The following is an 18574-nucleotide window of genomic DNA, read 5'->3' on the forward strand; positions in this document are numbered from 1 at the left end:
TTTTTCAGTGACCTTCAGAAGTCATATTTTGAAGAAAGCAATTTTTCAAGAACACACAGTTTTGGATTTTTTAAAGAAAATATTTTTCAGGGACCTTAAGGATAGCATATTGGAAGAAAATATTTTTTCTTCGATCTTGGATTTGTATTTTAAAGAAAGTATTTTTTATGGATCAGGTGTGATATTTGAAGAAAATATTTTTAAAAGACCTTCAGGGGTGAGATTTTACGAAAAAAAATCACAACTTTGGATCAAAGACCGCACCAAAAAGTGACTTTTTCTGGATGTAATGACCTCCCTTCACCTAAAATACGGCAATTTTGTTTATTAAAATATCCGTATAGGACGATTATGTACGCTTTTGAGTTTAAGCAGTTCTTGATTGCATGGCTGCTCTGAATGTTATACGACTGATAATTAATTTATGTTGGGTTCCAAGACATAGCAACAAAGTCCTGATTTAGATTAGGCGAGTTTAAATGCGGCAGTTCTTATCATTCTCTTTTGTACTGCGTCTATTGGCTATTTCATTGACAAAATCCGTTTGATCTATGGCGAGATAGTCGGCAACAGAAGATCAAGATAACCTAGTTCTTCGCTGTTGTCACATAATAAGGGGAGAGAGAGATTAAAATCATTGTGGGGATCATAAAACCTCACTTCAAGATTAGATCTCTCACTTCGAAATGGGACTCAAACGGAGAGGATTATTGTCGTATATGTGAAAACGAAGAGGAGCTAGAGACAATTGAACATATCCTCCGTAGGTAGGTTTTTATAAGTTTTAGGTGTTGTGAGACAAATATTCAACTGAGAAGAAAAAAATTGGTTTAACAATTTAGTTCCCATACTTTTGAAATCACGAAATGGTTAACCCATTATTATTTTTACCATAATTATTATTATGGTTCGTTTTTCTGCCATTGTTTCGGTAAAGGAACAATTGTGTGTTTACAAGAACTAGTTCCAAGGCTCTTTTCAGTGAATCGTTCATTTGAACTAGTACAGTGTGTTCGTGAACTGTACAACTCTATTGATTAGGCTAAAAGTCGATCTACATATCCCCTACGTAGAAAAACACGGAAAGCACGATAAGCAAAGCATTTGTAAAAATTCCCCGGATTCGAGTCAATTTGTTTACAACTCCTATCATATTCCATTGAAAAATAATCCTAAACTGTGAAATTTATAATTTACAACAACAAATATATCAAAAAAGAAGCAATTTGAAATAGAAATCCATTCAAGGTTTTCCCACAAAAATAAATACATATGTGTGTTGTGTATATGTCAAATAGTAGTGTCAGATGAAAAAGAAGAAGAAGCAGCAGCAGCACCAATAGAGAAGCGACGACGAAACGAAGAAAAAATTGCGCGAAAAACCATAGCAGACACAACAAAAATATGCTTGTACAAGAACAACAACAACAACGAGACAAATTTTCTTTCTTCATAGCAAAATAAAATAGGAAGAGAGATCATATTGTGAAGGAAAGGAGGGAGTACATAACAGTAAAAACAGAAGCCGAAAAAAATATAACAACAAACCAGTAAAAAAACAGCCATTAACTGTTATTGTAGTGTTGGTGTCATTTGCTTTGCTTGTATACAAAACAGACAGCCAGGCAAAAAAGGAAAACTAAACAAGTTTACATTCGTCGGATTTTTGCGCAAAGGAAACTTTCTTCTGGAAAGCTGTTTTATAATTACTTATCTAAAAGAAAAAAAAAATTTCTTTTTGGAAAAAATGTCAATTACGCTTTGCTAAATGGCCAACTGAATGCAAACCAAATCATGGTAAGTAATTATATATGTATATTTTCTTCTTATTGGCGTTTTTCTTTATATTATTTTTCCCTATTTTGAGGTACAACGAGGTCAATGTTGATAGAGCGAGAAACGAGATATTTTCATTATTTTTTTTTGCTTATGGCTTGGGGGTGTAAGAGGGTGTTCCCCAACTGTGTTTTGTGTTTTTTAATCTGTTGCCTTTTTAATGAAAACAAACAAACATTGCTTTGTTTTTATTTGATAATATAAATATATATATATTTGTATGCCTTACAGATAAAGTAATGCGAAACAATTCAGTCCATGCAAATACTTCAATCCCTTCTCTGTACTACAAGGAGGCCTTCTGATTTATTCCACTTCCATGCAAGGAGATAAAAGAAAACTATGAAAACATGTGAAGACCTTGATGGGCCTTATCAAATATAACTAAAATGTGAATAGCCCTACAATCTGTTATAAGTCTTTATATAGTCCGCCAATAATGGAATTTCTGTAGCAGACAAGATATATTATCTTGCCTAGTAACCAACTACATCACAGGTTAATATTTGAATATAGTAAATTAAATTATTGATAGTGAATCTTGATCTTATTATCTATCCTAGCGTGCAGGAAAACAAAGACCCCTACCAGTGCAATTTTTCCCCCCACACAAGGTTTTCAAAATAGATTTGCCTTTGTAGGTCATTTTAGCTGCTAAGTGGAAGTCCTTGTTGTCCTTGTTTAAAATGATTGCATGTGGTCTGCTCTCTACAATACCCATACTCTATAGGGGTACACACAGCGTACTAAGTACTTGTGTTTTTGTAACATGCAAAATGAAACAAGATAGACCCATAGTTATATTCAATGATGGCAATTTGGGTGGTGGTTGGGGGGAGCCGATAGTCAATGTATTTTTTGGTATTAATTCAGCTGATCCACCTTTAATAGCCAACAGCAATGAAACTTGACAAGGCTATTGGTGTTTGAATCTAGGGAGGGATACTACTAAAATTGGTAAGAATCAATTCAGATTTAGATATAGCTTTCATATATAAAATTTTCGATTTTTTGTAATAATTGAAGGCAAAGATAATGTCAGAAGATGTTAGAACAACACCAAAAAATGTCGGATCGAATCAAATCACAGAGGCCTGACATAAATTCCATATAAAGGGCAAATACGTTAGGTTACACTGTAGGAAAACTGCGAGAATGACATCTTATGGTATGCATTTTCGGGAAGGGTATCGAAAATGATTTTGTGTCAATATTTTTCAGAAGCTCTTTTTTGAATTAGCACTGTGGGGAAAGGGGAAATTCGTTTGGTCCCATTGTAGGAAAACGGCGAAGATTACATCTTTTTGGTTGCTATGCATTTCCAGATCGAAAATATATATTTTTCAGAAGCCCTAACCAATTTTAAATTTCCTCATTGCTCTGACTTAAATTCGATATAATTTAAATTTAGGTGCTAATGGGAAAATAGTTTAGGTCCCACCGTAGAATATCGACGAGGATTACAACTATTTGGTATGCATTTTCTGAAAGGGCATCGAAAATGTTACTAGGTCTATACTTTCCTGAAGCTCTAAACTATATTGAATTTTCACAGTGGCATGATTTAAATTCGATATAATTTAAATTTAAGTGCTACTAGGGAAAATAGTTCAGGTCCCACTGTAGAATATCAGGGTTACAAATTTATGGTGTGTATTTTCTAAAAGGCCATCGAAAATTCTACTAGGTCTACATTTTCCAGAAGCTCTAAACAAAATTGAATTTGCACAATGGCCTAACTTAAATTCGATATAGTTGAAATTTAAGTGCTAATGGGAAAATTGGTTAGGTCACACCGTAGGAGACAGGCGAGGATTGCGTGAAAATTTGGAGACCTTCAGGATGTGATTTTCAACGAAAATATTTTTTCGATGACCTTCAGACATAAATTTTTAAAGAAAATAATTTTTCAGGACCTTCCGCTGTAGATTTTTGTTAAAGAAAAAAATTTTTAGGGTCCTTCATGCGTATATTTTTAAAGAAAGCCTTTTACAGGACCTTCTGGAGTGAATTAAAAAAAAATATTTTTTTAAGAACTCACGGGCTTGGATCTCTTCTTTTTAGAAACTTTCAGTGTTGGATTTTTATAAAAATGGATTTTAAAGAAATATTTGTTTGCAACCTTTGGGAGTGGATTTTTAAAGAAAATATTCTTTTCAAGGGCCTTGAGGCGTTGGTTCTTAAAGAAAATATTATTTTCAATGGCCTTGAGGCGTGGACTTTTTAAAGAAAATATTCTTTTCAAGGGCCTTAAGGCGTGGATTTTTTTAAAAAAATATATTTTTTCAAGAACCTTCAGGCGTAGATTTGTATAGAAAATATTTTTTTCCAAGCACCTTCAGTGCAAGATTTTTAAGGAAAATATTTTTTTATATAATACAGAGGAGATTTAAAAAAACTAAAAAATTTTAAAGACCTTCAGGCGTAGATTTTTATAGAAAATATTTTTTTCAAGGACTTTCAGTCCAAGCTTCATTCGAAGATTTTATAGAAAATATTAATTTCAAGGACCTTCAAGCGTAGATTTTTGAAGAAAATATATATTTTTTTTTTCAAAAACCTTCAAGATTAGATTTAAGAAAAAAAAATGTTTTAAGACCTTTAGGTGTAGATTTTTATAGAAAATATTTTTTCAGAGACCTTCGGGTATGAATTTCAATTACCTTCAGACGTAGATTTTAATAGAAAATATTTTTTCATACGTAGATTTTTATAGAAAGTATTTTTTTCAAGAACCTTCAGTTGTGAATTTTTATAGGAAATATTTTCTCCTTCAGGTATGGATTTTTATAAAAAAATATTTTTTCATGGACTTTCAGTCAAAGATTTTTATAGAAAATATTTATTTCAATGACGTTCAGGAGATTTTTAAAAACATATTTTTTTAATGACCTTCAAGTTTAGATTTTTAAAGAAAATATTTTTTAGGGGCCCTTAAATTGCGGATTTTTAATGAAAAACATTTCAAGGCCTTTCAGGCTTAGACTTTTAAAGAAAATATTCATTTCACAAAACTTCAAGGGAAGATTAAAAAAACGTTTTTTTGAGGACCTTCAGTCATGGATTTGTAAAGAAAATATTTTTTTTAACCTTCAAGAGTAGACTTTGAAAAAACAAATTTGATTACATTCAGACGTAGATTTTTTAAACATATTTTTTTCAGGGACCTTTATTGGATTTCTTTAATTTTTCTTTATTATTTGCCGCCAATTTCTTTCTGTAATCTCATCTATGCTTTATTTTATTTATTTATTTTTTTCTTTTTTTATTGTTTCTTTTAGACACTGCCAAAAACCTTCACTTTGACTTCAAAAGAATTTAATAATTTTGATACAATGTCATTCGAAACATCAGCACAGGCAGCTTCATCATCAAACACCGGCAATCATGTTTCAACAATGAATGCACAACAACAACAATTAACACTTAATGCCGAACAAGAGATTCTAAACCCAAATGCAACAAGTACTTCTTCTTCAGGTCTACAATATTTGGATCAATTAAATCACAACAGCAACAACACAATGCTTTTTAATAATACAGACGCCGCAGCCGCTACTGGTGGTGCTGCCGCACAATTTTCTGAAAACGTTGATTTAATGGTGGAAAATGTTATGCCCGGTATATATTTGACAAAAAATTTCATATCATGGAAGAAGGAACAGTTACGGGCACATGGCTTCACCCATGTCATCATCATTGATAAACACATACAGGAGTTGTACTATCCCAATCAACAACCGGAAATTTTTAAACTTTGTCGCAATGACAGCTCGGCTGATAAGGGTCGTCATCATCATCACACAACAAGTGGCCTACATGATGATTATGAAGCCATCCCAGGAAGTGCTACGCTAAATTTTGGCAAAGATTTTGATGTTATTGATTTGAATTTTGGCGAAAAATCATATCTAACAACAGTGCTACCGAACTGTTATAGGGCTGTGAAATTTATTAACAAGGCGCTGCAATGTGGTGGCACAATCCTAGTAATCGACTGTAATGGTGGTGAACAGAAATGTCTAACCATCATTGTGGCCTATCTAATGTATAAACATAATATTAGTTTTAGGTGAGTTTTTGAAAAAATCCTTATTTGAAAAAAAAAATGATTTTTAAAAAAATTTTCCTTTTCAGTAATGCCTTTGCCCGCCTTAAAGAATTTTATAAAAAAGCCGATTTGGATCGCTTCTATACAAGTCAACTATATGAATATGAACCCATCCTGCAAGTACAACGTGCCCAATCCCGGGGCCACAGCTGTTCGCGGGAATTACATGCCGCCATACTGAAGCGCAAAAAGAATCATGAAGACGATGACAATGTGTTGGCGGCGGAACATCATCTGGAGCATGCAGCAGCAGCATATCCATTTGCCACAACAAATGCCCACACCCTATTGGATAATTGTAATCCCTTAAATCGTTTTGATAGCACTCAAATGGATATGAAATCCGAATCAGATGAGATGCCCCAAAGACCACCTGCTAAATCAACAAATCATCATAATTTTACACAATTTATGTCGAATACAACAACAACAAGAACAGTTGGTGGTTGGTATAATTGGGATGATTATGCCATGGAATAAATTTCCAAAAAAGAAAAAGAGAACAAATATTAAAGCTAAGTTCAAAAATGAATTGTTTAATTTTTTTGCAGATACCAAGTAAAAGCAAAAAGCACAGAGAAACGATTTAAAAACAATTGAATTAATAATTAAAATGCAGGTACTACAGATTAAAGAAATTATTAAAAAAAATAATTAAGAATTTTTTTACTTTAAAAAATATATATTAAGAAAAAAACATTTTTTTTAAATATATGTTTTTTATAAAAATATTTTTTTAATATCAATTTTTTTCAAGAAAAAGATATTTATAAAAAACATTTTTTAACAAAAATCTTTTTTTTGAGAAAAATATTTTTTTATTTTTTTCAAAAAAATATTTTTGTTAAAAAATGTTTTTTTAAAAAATTTTTCTTGAAACATTTTGTTATTAAAAAATATTTTATTTTTTTAATATTAAAGAAACATTTTTTTATAAATATTAAAAAATTTGTTTTAAAAAAAATGTTATTAATAAACAAAATTTTTTTGAGAAAAAATATTTTTAATGAAAATGTGTTTTTTAAAAAAAAATAATTTCTTTTGCTGTAGGCCCTGTATAAATAAAAAAAATCTAAATCAGAAATTGTAAATAATTTTTATTTTTATACAAGACAAAACAGTTTTTTGCTAAATATATTTTGCTATTCAACACAAACTGTTCCATATTAACGGAATGTGAAAGAACTTGGTTGATACTAAATGATTTTTACACAACAAATCCTATTGCAATAGTTGGCAACAAAAAGGGAACTCCTATTGAAAAACAAACAACAACAAAAATAAAATACTTTTAAACTTTAAAAATACGAAGGAACATTTCCATTAAAAAATTGAACTGAACTGAATTTTTTTTGACTTCGTTTTGGAAAACAAAAAATAATTTCATGGAAACTATTTGAATGTTAAACGTTCACTTTTCTTGAACACATGAATTAAATTAACGTTTTAAATTTAACGTTTTATTTTAGTTAATACTATTAATTATTAAGTGTTTCATTAGTTTGTAATCGAGACGGCATTAGTTTAAGATCGTTTTTTTTTTTCAAAATACTTATGCTGTAATTTTATTACTACAAATTATTTTTAATTTTTTCTTTTTTTACTTTTGTTTCTGAAAACACACACACATTTGATGTAAACCATATAGTTTATAATAATATCATTATTTGTTTAATTAGAAACAGTGTTCCATTTCTTTCATTGATCAATTACAATTTTCATCACTAGCGAACAATATATTGCCCATTTCATTTTTGCAGCATAATCTTAAGAGAGATTGATTTATTGTTTATGAAAAATAAAATCAGCAGCGAGAAATTGAAATTGTCAATAAAAAAATTATAATGCATCATTCGAATATATTTTACATACAACAGATATGTATTATGTATAAATAAATAAATGAATTTTTCTATATATGTTCTAAAAATTTTGTATTGTTTTTCATTGAAATTAATTTTGGAGGTGAGGTTATGTTAGATTGGCTTTAGAAAAACATTTGAAAACTATTTTTTTTTTTTGATTTTATAAAGAAAAATATATACCCAATTTGATACAGATATGTTCATGCTAAAATATTATAGCTACAGATTTATGTTGGTCGGTGACTAATAGTGTAATTTCATGTAGAATATTTCTTCTATTGACGTCACCCATCTAGAGTGTAGTATTATATGAAAAACATGACCATTTTGGAAATAATCAAATGTTTACCCAAAAATATAATTTTGGTTTGCTATAGCCAATTTGATATATTGATATATGATGTATATATGGATTTTTTGTTGTGAGATGACCTATAGTGAAATTTTATATATATATATATAATGTATTGTTGAAAATTTTGGTTCATTCTTAAAACCATACAAAATTGACCAAATATATTTGAATTTTGTATAACCTAATATGAATAGTGATTTTTTCATGATAAATATTATATCTACAGATTTATGTTGGTCGGTGACCCATAGTGGAATTTCATGTAGAATTTATCTTCTATTGACGTCACTCATCTAAAGTGTAGTATTATATGAAAAATATGTCCATTTTGGAAAAATCAATTTTTTGCCCTAAAATTTCTGTTTATTTTGGTTATACCCAACTTGATAATATATATTATATATACGGATATCTGTTATGAGGTGACCTATAGTGAAATTTTATGTAAAATTTTTCTTTCATTGACATAATCTACCTAGAATAATGTATTGTTGGAAATTTTGTCCCATTCTGAAAACCATATAAAACCGACCAAAATACTTGTACTTTGTATAACCTAACCTGAAAAGTGATTTTTTCATGATAAATATTACATATACAGATTCATGTTGTTCGGTGACCCATAGTGGAATTTCATGTAGAACACTTCCTCCATTGAAGTCACTCATTTAAAGTGTAGTATTATATGAAAAACATGTCCATTTTGGAAATAATCAAATTTTTACCCAAAAATACAACTTGGTTTGCCAATTTGTTAATTTATATTATATTGATATATATTATATATACGGATTTTTATTGTGTGGTGACCTATAGTGAAATGTTATCTTCCATTGACACATAAAATCAATTGTTAGTTAAATTTTATATAGTATATTTTTCCCATTGGCATCAGCCACCTAGAATAATGTATTGTTGTAAATTTTGGTCCATTCTTAAAATCATACCAAATTCACCAAAAATACTTGTATTTTGTATAACTTAATTTGTAGCGTGATTATTTCTTGATAACTATTATATCTACAGATTCATGTTGTTCGGTGACCCATAGTGGAATTTCATGTAGAATTTATCTTCCATTGAAGTCACTCATCTAAAGTGTAGTATTATATAAAAAATATGAACAATTTGGAAAAATCTAATTTTTACCCAAACACTTTTGTTTGTTTTTGTTATACCCAATTTGTTAATATATGTTATATTTATATATGCTATATATACGGATTTCTCTTGGGAGGTGATCTGTAGTGAAATTTTATGTAGAATATTTCTTCCATTGACATCATCTACCTAGAATAATTTATTTTTGTAGAGTTTGGTTCATTCCGAAAACAATACAAAAACCGGCCAAAATACTTGTATTTTGTATAACCTAATATGAATAGTGATTTTTCCAGTACAAATATTATATCTACAGATTTATGTCGGTGATCCATAGTGGGATTTTATGTAGAATTTATCTTCTATTGTAGTCACTCATCTAAATTGTAGTATTATATGAAAAACATGACCATTTTGGAAAAATCAATTTTTTGCCCTAAAATTTCTGTTTATTTTGGTTATACCCAATTTGTTAATATATATTATATTGGTATATGTTATATATACAGATTTCTGTTGTGAGGTGACCTATAGCGAAATTTTATGTAGAATATTTCTTCCATTGACATCATCCACCTAGAATAATGTATTGTTGGAAATTTCGTCCCATTCTGAAAACAATATAAAACCGACCAAAATACTTGTATTTTGTATAACCTAATATGAATAGTGATTTTTTCATGATAAATATTATATCTACAGATTTTTGTTGGTCGTTGACCCATAGTGTAATTTCATGTAGAATATTTTTTCTGTGGACGTCCTCCACCTAAAATTAAATATTATATGAAAAATTGGTACAATCAGGGAAAAACCATTTTTCCCAATAAATAAAAAAATAGTTTTTTTTTATTTATAAAACTTAAAATACATTTATTTTATTGTTTTTTTTTTAATAAAGAAAATTTGAGAATTCTTGTTTTTTTAGTAATACATTTTGCATAAATGAAGATGGATTAAAATATTTATTGAATCTTGGCTGGAATTTCAACACAAACAATATCTTCATTATTTTGATCTTTCAATTCCCATTTAACCATAACATTCACTTTGGGGTAGGCTTTCAAGACGGGCAGACTGGCGGTATATTCATAGGTTTCACCCTTATCCAAGGGGCATTTGAGACCGCTATCAACACAGGCATCAGGATTTTGCAGATGGAATGGCATTTCAACGCCCATCACCTTGCCATGGACAATGGTTTTAATTGCGGTAACATCCTCAGCTAAACAATGAAAAGAAAAAAATTATTAATTTTTATTATTTTTCTTCTTCTTCTTTTCAGATTCTCTCTCTCCTCCACTCACCCAATGAAAAGTCAATGGTAATGGACACCGTTGAATTGCGCTTCAATATACACTCATTTTTTGTTGTATCACAATCGGAGACAGTGACTTTTGTAAATTTGCCGGTTTTGGAGCCTATAAGAAAGAAGAAAAGAAAAACAAACGGAAAATATTAATTAAGCTTATTAACACGTTCATAGATATAAATCAAGAAGAAAAATCTACTAAAAGCGAACGGAAACAGTGCCAACAATTACTCACATCTTCATTGTTAAGAAGATTACGTGATCTATTTGCAAAAAATCATTAATTATTTAATTAATAGTAGTTCATTTTCTCACATGTACATACATACTGAAAATTTCGAAATTATATTAAGATAAATGCGAAATTATATTAAGATAAATTTGTTGAAATGTATTGTATTAGTATTTCCATTTATTTTGGAAAAACGAATTTTTCTTTTGAAATGTCTACCAAATTTGTTATCACTATTTTAATAATGTTATATTAAATTTAGAGGTTTCAGATAATCGGTGACCCATAGTAAAATTTAATGAAGAATATTTTTTTCATTGACAACTTTTTCTAAAATGAATAATTTGTGGAGATTTTGGTCCAAAATCTATAACAACTCAAATTTGTATAACCTAACTTTTTAAAAAATAATCACAAATAACATTTTAATGACATATATTTGATATATTGAGATTTTCCTTGGTCAGTGACCTATTGTGAAATTTTGTAAAGAATATATTTTCCATTGACAGCTATTGTCTAAAATCAAGAATTAAGGAAAAAATTGGTCATTTTGGGGAAAATGTACAAAAACGACCAACAAGATTGGATTCTTATATATCCCATTTTAAACAGATATTTTCATAATAAATATTATATTTACAGTTTTATGTTGTTCGGTGACCCATAGTGTAATTTCATGTAGAATATTTTTTCTATTGACGTCACTCATCTAAATTTTAGTATTATATGAAAAACATGTCCATTTTGGAAAAATCAATTATTTTGCCCAAAAATATACTTTTGTTTTGGTATAACCAATTTGTTACTATATATTATATTGATATATGTTATATATACGGATTTCTGTTGTGAGGTGACCTATAGTGACATTTTGTGGAGAATGTTTCTTCCATTGATATCACTCACTTAAAATCAAGAATTGTTGAAAATTTTGGTCCATTCTTAAAACCATATAAAATTGACCAAAAATACTTGTATTTTGTATAAGCTAATATGAATAGTGATTTTTTCATGATAAATATCACATCTACAGATTTATGTTGTTCGGTGACCCATAGTGGAATTTCATGTAGAATATTTCTTCTATTGAGGTCACTCATCTAAAGTGTAGTATTATATGAAAAACATGTCCATTCTGGAAAAATCAAATATTATACTTATGTGTTGATATAACTTATTTGTTGATATATATTATATTGATATGTCCGTATATATAGGATTTATGTTGTGTGGTGACCTATAGTGTAATTTTATGTAGAATATATCTTCCATTGACAGCATCGACCTAGAATAGTATTTTGATGTAAATTCTGGCCCATTCTCAATGAAGGTACTAAATCGACCAAAAATGCTTGTATTTTGTATAACCTAATTTATAGCGATATTCTCATGATAAATATTATATCTATAGATTTATGTTGGTCGGTGACCCACATTGGAATTTCATGTAGAATACTTCTTCCATTGATGTCACTCATCTAGAGCGTAGTATTATATGAAAAACGAGTTCATTTTGCAAAAATCAATTATTTTGCCCAAAAATATACTTTTTTTGGTATAACCAAAATTTGTTAATAAATATTATATTGATATGTGCTATATATATGGATTTCTATTGTGAGGTGACCTATAATGAAATTTCCTGTAGAACATTTTTTCCATTGACCTCATATATCTAAAATAAGGTTTTGTTCTAAATGTGGGTCCATTCTCAAATAATGTACTAAATCGGCCAAAAAATCATTGTATTTGTATATACCCAAATTTGAGATTTATATTTGTATGTTAAATATTATATTTACAGACTTTTGTTGTTCGGTGACCCATAGTGAAATTTCATGTAGATTTTTTCATCTATTGGCATCATCTATCTAAAACCAAGTATTATGTGAAAAAACAGGTCCATTTTTGATTAAGTATTTTTTTTTTTGCCAATGTAATACATTTAGTTTTTGGTATACCCAATTTATTATTAATATTATATAGTTAATTATTATATATAACGAGTTTTCTTGAAGGTAGACCTATAGTGAAATTTCCTGTAGAAGATTTCTTCCATTGTCACCATTCACCTATAATGAAGTGTTGTGATAAATTTTGATCAATTCTCAAAAATGTGTAAATAGAAGATTTGCATTTTTTAATACAACCTTAAATACTTTATAAAATTTCCATAGCTTTTCTTTTCACTAAATGTTTGTAGGAAAAAATAAACACACCTACAGACACACAATTGACCTCTTTTCAAATTGTTAATTCATTAATTTTATTTAAATAAAAAAACCTAGACTTAAGATTACATTCAATTAAATGACAATGAAATGTATCTTTAACGTATATTGGGGTGGTTCAAAAAAAAATAAATAATAATAATAAATAAATAAAATAAATATACATTAAATTATTTTTTGAGATCTTCTTAGAAGACAATAGATAATTTTTTTAAATAAATAGCAAGATGTGAATATTTTGTTTAGGTTAACTGGCCACACAAGTCGAAATACAATATTTTTACATATAGCCAGATGGTACATGTATTTTCTATTGATTGTAATTATTTTTCAATTTTTCCTTTTAAATTTTGAAGAGTTGGATCACTTTTTTAAGAACAAAATATTAATTTTGAAAACAAAATTATTTTAATAATTTAAATATTTAATTGACCAAAAATAATTATATTTTTATATACCAGAATTGATACTGATTTTTCATGATAAATATTATATTTACAGACTTCTGTTGGTCGGTGACCCATAGTGAAATTTCATGTAGAATATTCCTTCAATTGGCATCACATATCTAAAATCGAGTATTAAGTTAAAAATTGGCCTAATTTGATTTTATACCCAAAAATGATGATGATGTTCTTTTAAAAATTCAAAAAGTTTTACCAGTTTTGATCTTAAATTTCCTAATTTTTTTATTTTTTCTCTTACAGATCCACCAAAATTTCTATTCACTTTTTAATAAAAAAAAATCATTTATAATATTTACCACAATCGGTGAATTGTAAGGCCCTGCTGCTATCCAAGAATAATCCGGCAACTAGGAGAATGGTAATAATTCCAAATTGTTTCATTTCTTTTTTAATATTTTATTCTTTGTTTTTGTAGATAAATGCACACTTATTTCTGAGTAGTAGAATTACGTTATCGCGAACGTCTCAACACAACGAATGCTAATTTTTAAATGAAACGAAGTGAGTGAGGCTTGGAGGTTAGTCGTCAGTTGTAAAATCGTGATGAACAATGCAAAAAAATTCCGATATCGTTGTTTGTCAAAGCTAGAGAGAGAGAGAGAGCGAGAAATAATCTCTTGGTGTGTGTGTATGAGTTTATTTTTTAAACAAAATTAAATTAAATAAAGAATAAACAATATTCTACGTGTTTATGGACAATGGTCAGGAGATTTATGTTTATTTTTGGAGGCGAAGTCGAGTGGCATGCTGCTGTATTTGTCATCTGTATTAATTTGTTATTTATGTATGTATTCGTGTGCGTGTGGGTGTGTAAATGTTTGTGTCAACAATATGCATTTCCGTTTTGAGTGTGTTTTTTCTTTACTTTTTTCAATTCAATTAATAACACATTTACATGCCCATACATATATATACCTACCTACATTGCTATTAATAGTTTTATTCTTATTTTTTAATACCTTTTGTACGTCAGTCTATTGTTTGAATATTTTTATTCTTGTCTTCTGATTTTTTTTTTGTAATGCAATTGGTTTATCTTTCATTTTGTTGTTATTGTTATTTTTCTCACTTACTAATAAAAATACAACAACAACAATTACTACATATCAGTGACTCAAACAATGAATCGTATTCCACAATAAATATGCTATGTCGTCGGAATATATTCTTATCAAAAAAGGTTCTCAGTGACTTTCGATTGATAAGTAGTTGTCATTGTACGACAAACATTCTCCTTTTGTTTATTTTTTCTTTGTTTAGTTTAACTGACGATATGAAAAATAAAAAAACTATCTCATCAATGAAATTTGAAACCTCTGGCAATCGGATTTTTCGAAATCTTATCAACAAAAAAGAAAAACAAATAAATAAAAATGCAAAAGGCATTATCAAATAACAATAATAATCCAGCGATAATTAAAATCAACAGTCTTGCGATCATATCGATTTGAAATAAATAAATAAATAAACAAAAAATTCCTGTGCATTAAATTCCCCCACAATTCAAAATTAACAAAACAGTAATAGAAACACAATGTTTCTCATCTGGCAATGCTGTTTACATTGACAGTCAACGCATGCTATGTACCAATAGATGTCAGCTTTGTTTACAAAATAATTCACAATAAAATGAATAGAGTTGCCGCATTGACATGAATAATAAATAACATTAAGAGAGAATACTAATGCATGGTTTTCGTCCATGATGCAATAAAAAGGCGTTATATCAGAGCGAATTGGTATTAAAACAGCTGTTTTATTTTATAACGGAGACGATAACAAAATCTAAAGTGCATGTTTGTTTTAGGCTGGCAAGAACATGTAAACTTTAAAGGCTAGAAATTAAGGCGCGTCTAGACTACAGCTTTTATCCATTTCTACTTACATGATCGAAGTTGCAATGTAAAGGAAAGTCAGGGATATACTACATTCCCACCATTATGCGACGCATTTCGACGTTGGTTAAGCGGATCATCAGGCACTTTGGGCAATGTGTTTACAAACGTCGTTACTCGAACATTATTGCAAATTTATATCTACGAATTAATTTTATCCGTGTCAAGGCTCGGAAAAATGGCAGAAAAGGGATGTTCTGGTTCACACAAGATTTTTTGCAGAGCAGATTTTTTTTTTTGTAGTGTCTGACTTTTTTGAACGCTAAGACGCAAGTTATGCCTGTAATAAAGGTACTCTTCATTTCAAAAATCCAAATACAACTATGCTAAATTTGTACTTGAGCCTGTCAAATATGTACAACCAAGCATGCCAACAATATAAATGTTGTTGTTATTGTAAAATATTTTGTTTGTTTACTTTTTTAATTTATTCCAGAATAGAAAAATGAATTTATTTAGATAAGTTTAAGGGCCGGCCAAAGATTTGAAATTCAAAAAAAGTAGAGCAAATGGCCCTGATTTCATCGCTATATGTTTTTCTGTCGGAATCCGAGGTATCAGATATTAGCTTCCAAAGTTCCCTTGGCGCCAATATATTTCTTCGTTTGGAGGCGGTTGTGGAGATCCATCCATTGACGTAATCTGGATCTCATGGTACAACAAAGAAGGTAACCTTGCTCACAGCTGACTAAATTTTTTTTATTTTAACACCCCTCCATTGTCAAAATGATTTTGACATAACTTATGTATAAATATGTATGTATATGTGACAAATACATACATATATTTTTCAGTTACAAAAAAACATTTGTTTACAAATTGAAAACAATGTTTTTAAAATAATTTTGTTCAAAACAGTTTTCAAATAAGTGTGAAAGCTGCAAAAGGGAATTTTGTAACCAGGAGGACCACTGCCGAAATGTAAGCCTTTCAATAAGCATTAATCAGTTAATAATAACTTTAAATATTTTCAGATAGTATGAAATTATTGAAACAATGACGATTTTTATGGTACATATGCGGTTGATCCACACAATTAAATAAATGCTGAAAACATAAAAAATTCCTATGATAGTGAAATAAAATTAAAAACGCTGGTTTTTAGAAGTGCTCTGTATGTTGTATCAATGAAAAGATATTCTTATATAAAAGGGTTAGTGTTCTATCTGGAGGTATTCTTTTACACAGGTTCGGGTTTTCTTATAAGAGATCTGGTGGTCTTCTTATAGAGAAGATGCCTGATGGATGAGCTGGATGTCTTATAAAATAGCTGTAATTCTTCTTATAGTTCTGGAGGTCTTTTAAAAAAGCTGGAGGTTCTTTCAGAGTTAATATAGTTTAAACGGGATAAAGAAGATCTGGATGTATTTTTAAAGCTGGAAGTCGTATTTTTTTAATTTTATATACATATATATTTTTTTGGTATAACAATAGTTTGGTTCGAATTCACATGGCTTTGATCGAACATTGGGGCGGGTGTGAGGTTCACTTTTTGCCTTTCCAAAATGGATGCAAACAGTGCAAGCGGTGTGTTTGGCTTCAAAACCAGTTGATCGAAGGTGATAACCTCACCATCAGTCCCGAATTTTTTTCCGCAGTCTTAGAACAAATTTATTTTCACAGATTTAATGCAACTATCCTAAATAGGATATGCACAAAATTTGACATAGCTACAACCTTGCATTCGGGAGTACTTTCTTTCGGAAAACAGTACATTCTTTCGGAAAAATTAAAGTCCAATATCAAGAAAATCAAATGAAAATTAATTTTAAATTATTCTCTATATTCATTTTTATAAGAATCAAAAATAATTCTGATGGCAGAATTCGTACAATTTGAATTAAATAATTTGGACTGTATACACAAATTAGTACTGTACACAAATTTACCCCCTTCTCTAAATCGAAAAGCCCACAACTTTACCAAAATTTTGAATTTTTGTGATTTTTCTTTTGATATGTGTCGTCCATAATCAGGTCTTGACATATGAGATCCAAATAATATATACCTACTAACTGCATATTAAATATAAGCTCTAAAACAGTGCTGAATTCCTTCATATATAAGAAGTGATAATATTCTTATAGATAAAGCGAATGTCTTCTTGTTGATATGAAAATCTGGCAATACTGTTGAGATATCCTGAAGGTTGCATTTTCTGATATGCGAGAAATGCAACACTGTATTTTTATGTTCCTCTTTTACATCCTCTACTTCCTTCTTCTCGTTATAACCTCCGTGAAATAAAGATCTCTTCTGTCTAAGATAAATTGTATCTGGGTTTTATTTTCGCCATCACAACAGGTTATGGGCCCAGAGTCTGTGAGATCAATTTATCTTAGACTGCACATTGTTGAGAAGAAAGTTTGTTTAAAAAATAATGTCGGCTTCAACGAATTTCGTGATTGAAAAGTTGCTCGGGAGAGAAAACTACACAACGTGGGCCTTCGCTGTAAAAAATCTGCTACAGCATGAAGAATTGTGGGAAACCGTCCAAGGTAGTTACCCGGCAACTGGTTTAAATCCAAAAGTGGATATGAAGGCGAAAACAAAAATCATTTTGTTGGTGGACAAGGTGAACTATGTTCATATTGAGGATGCCGAGACATCAAAAGAGGTATGGGACAAGCTGAAGTCTGCCTTCCAAGATTCTGGACTTACGCGTAGAGTTGGGTTGTTGCGTCAGCTCATTACAACAAATTTTGCAACATGCGCAAGTGTTGAGGAGTACGTAAGTCAAATCGTATCTACGGCGCATAAGTTGAAAGAAGTTGACATGCCCGTGAGTGATGAATGGATAGGAACACTACTTTTAGCAGGGCTGCCTGAGGAGTACGCACCGATGATAATGGGTATCGAAAGTTCCGGTGTTAAAATTACTTGCGACTCCATCAAGACCAAACTACTTCAAGATGTTAAAAAGGCCAACGAGAGCGGTGATGCGGCGTTTTTTACAAGGAAGAAGAAGCAACAAAAGAAAAGAATGCGATGTTTTAATTGTAACCGCATTGGTCACATTGCAGCGGATTGTCACAGTAAAAAACAACCAGACAAAAAGGAGAGTGGTTTTTGCACAGTGTATGTGGCCAAAGCAACCAATGACAAAGAGTGGTTCATTGATTCTGGAGCGAGTTTGTACATGTGTATGCGGAAAGAGTGGTTCAGT

At 29.8% G+C, this 18574-nt stretch overlaps 1 protein-coding gene across 1 annotated transcript; it reads right to left on the reverse strand.

Moving 5' to 3' along the window:
• Nucleotides 1–10203: 10203 nt before the first annotated feature.
• LOC133324463 (NPC intracellular cholesterol transporter 2 homolog a-like) lies at nt 10204–13894 on the reverse strand. The gene is made up of 3 exons (XM_061533297.1): nt 13810–13894; nt 10576–10689; nt 10204–10493 (listed from the first exon to the last, which is right to left on the reverse strand). Exons 1-3 carry the CDS (start codon nt 13892–13894, stop codon nt 10234–10236), a joined length of 459 nt encoding a protein of 152 aa, XP_061389281.1. The 3' UTR covers nt 10204–10233.
• Nucleotides 13895–18574: the final 4680 nt, after the last annotated feature.

This window comes from Musca vetustissima, unplaced genomic scaffold (genome assembly GCF_032173495.1).
Source record: "Musca vetustissima isolate MV318-11 ecotype Yass unplaced genomic scaffold, APGP_CSIRO_Mvet_v1 utg17733, whole genome shotgun sequence".
Taxonomy (NCBI): Eukaryota; Metazoa; Arthropoda; class Insecta; order Diptera; family Muscidae; genus Musca; species Musca vetustissima.

Bases quoted from the DNA above. Each gene is read 5' to 3' on its own strand.
- LOC133324463 (XM_061533297.1), bottom strand. From the start codon at position 13,894: ATGAAACAATTTGGAATTATTACCATTCTCCTAGTTGCCGGATTATTC. The intron at 10,690-13,809 runs GTAAATATTATA...TCTTTCTTATAG, and splicing joins CTTACAATTCACCGATTGTG to GCTCCAAAACCGGCAAATTT. The intron at 10,494-10,575 runs GTGAGTGGAGGA...TTCATTGTTTAG, and splicing joins TACCATTGACTTTTCATTGG to CTGAGGATGTTACCGCAATT.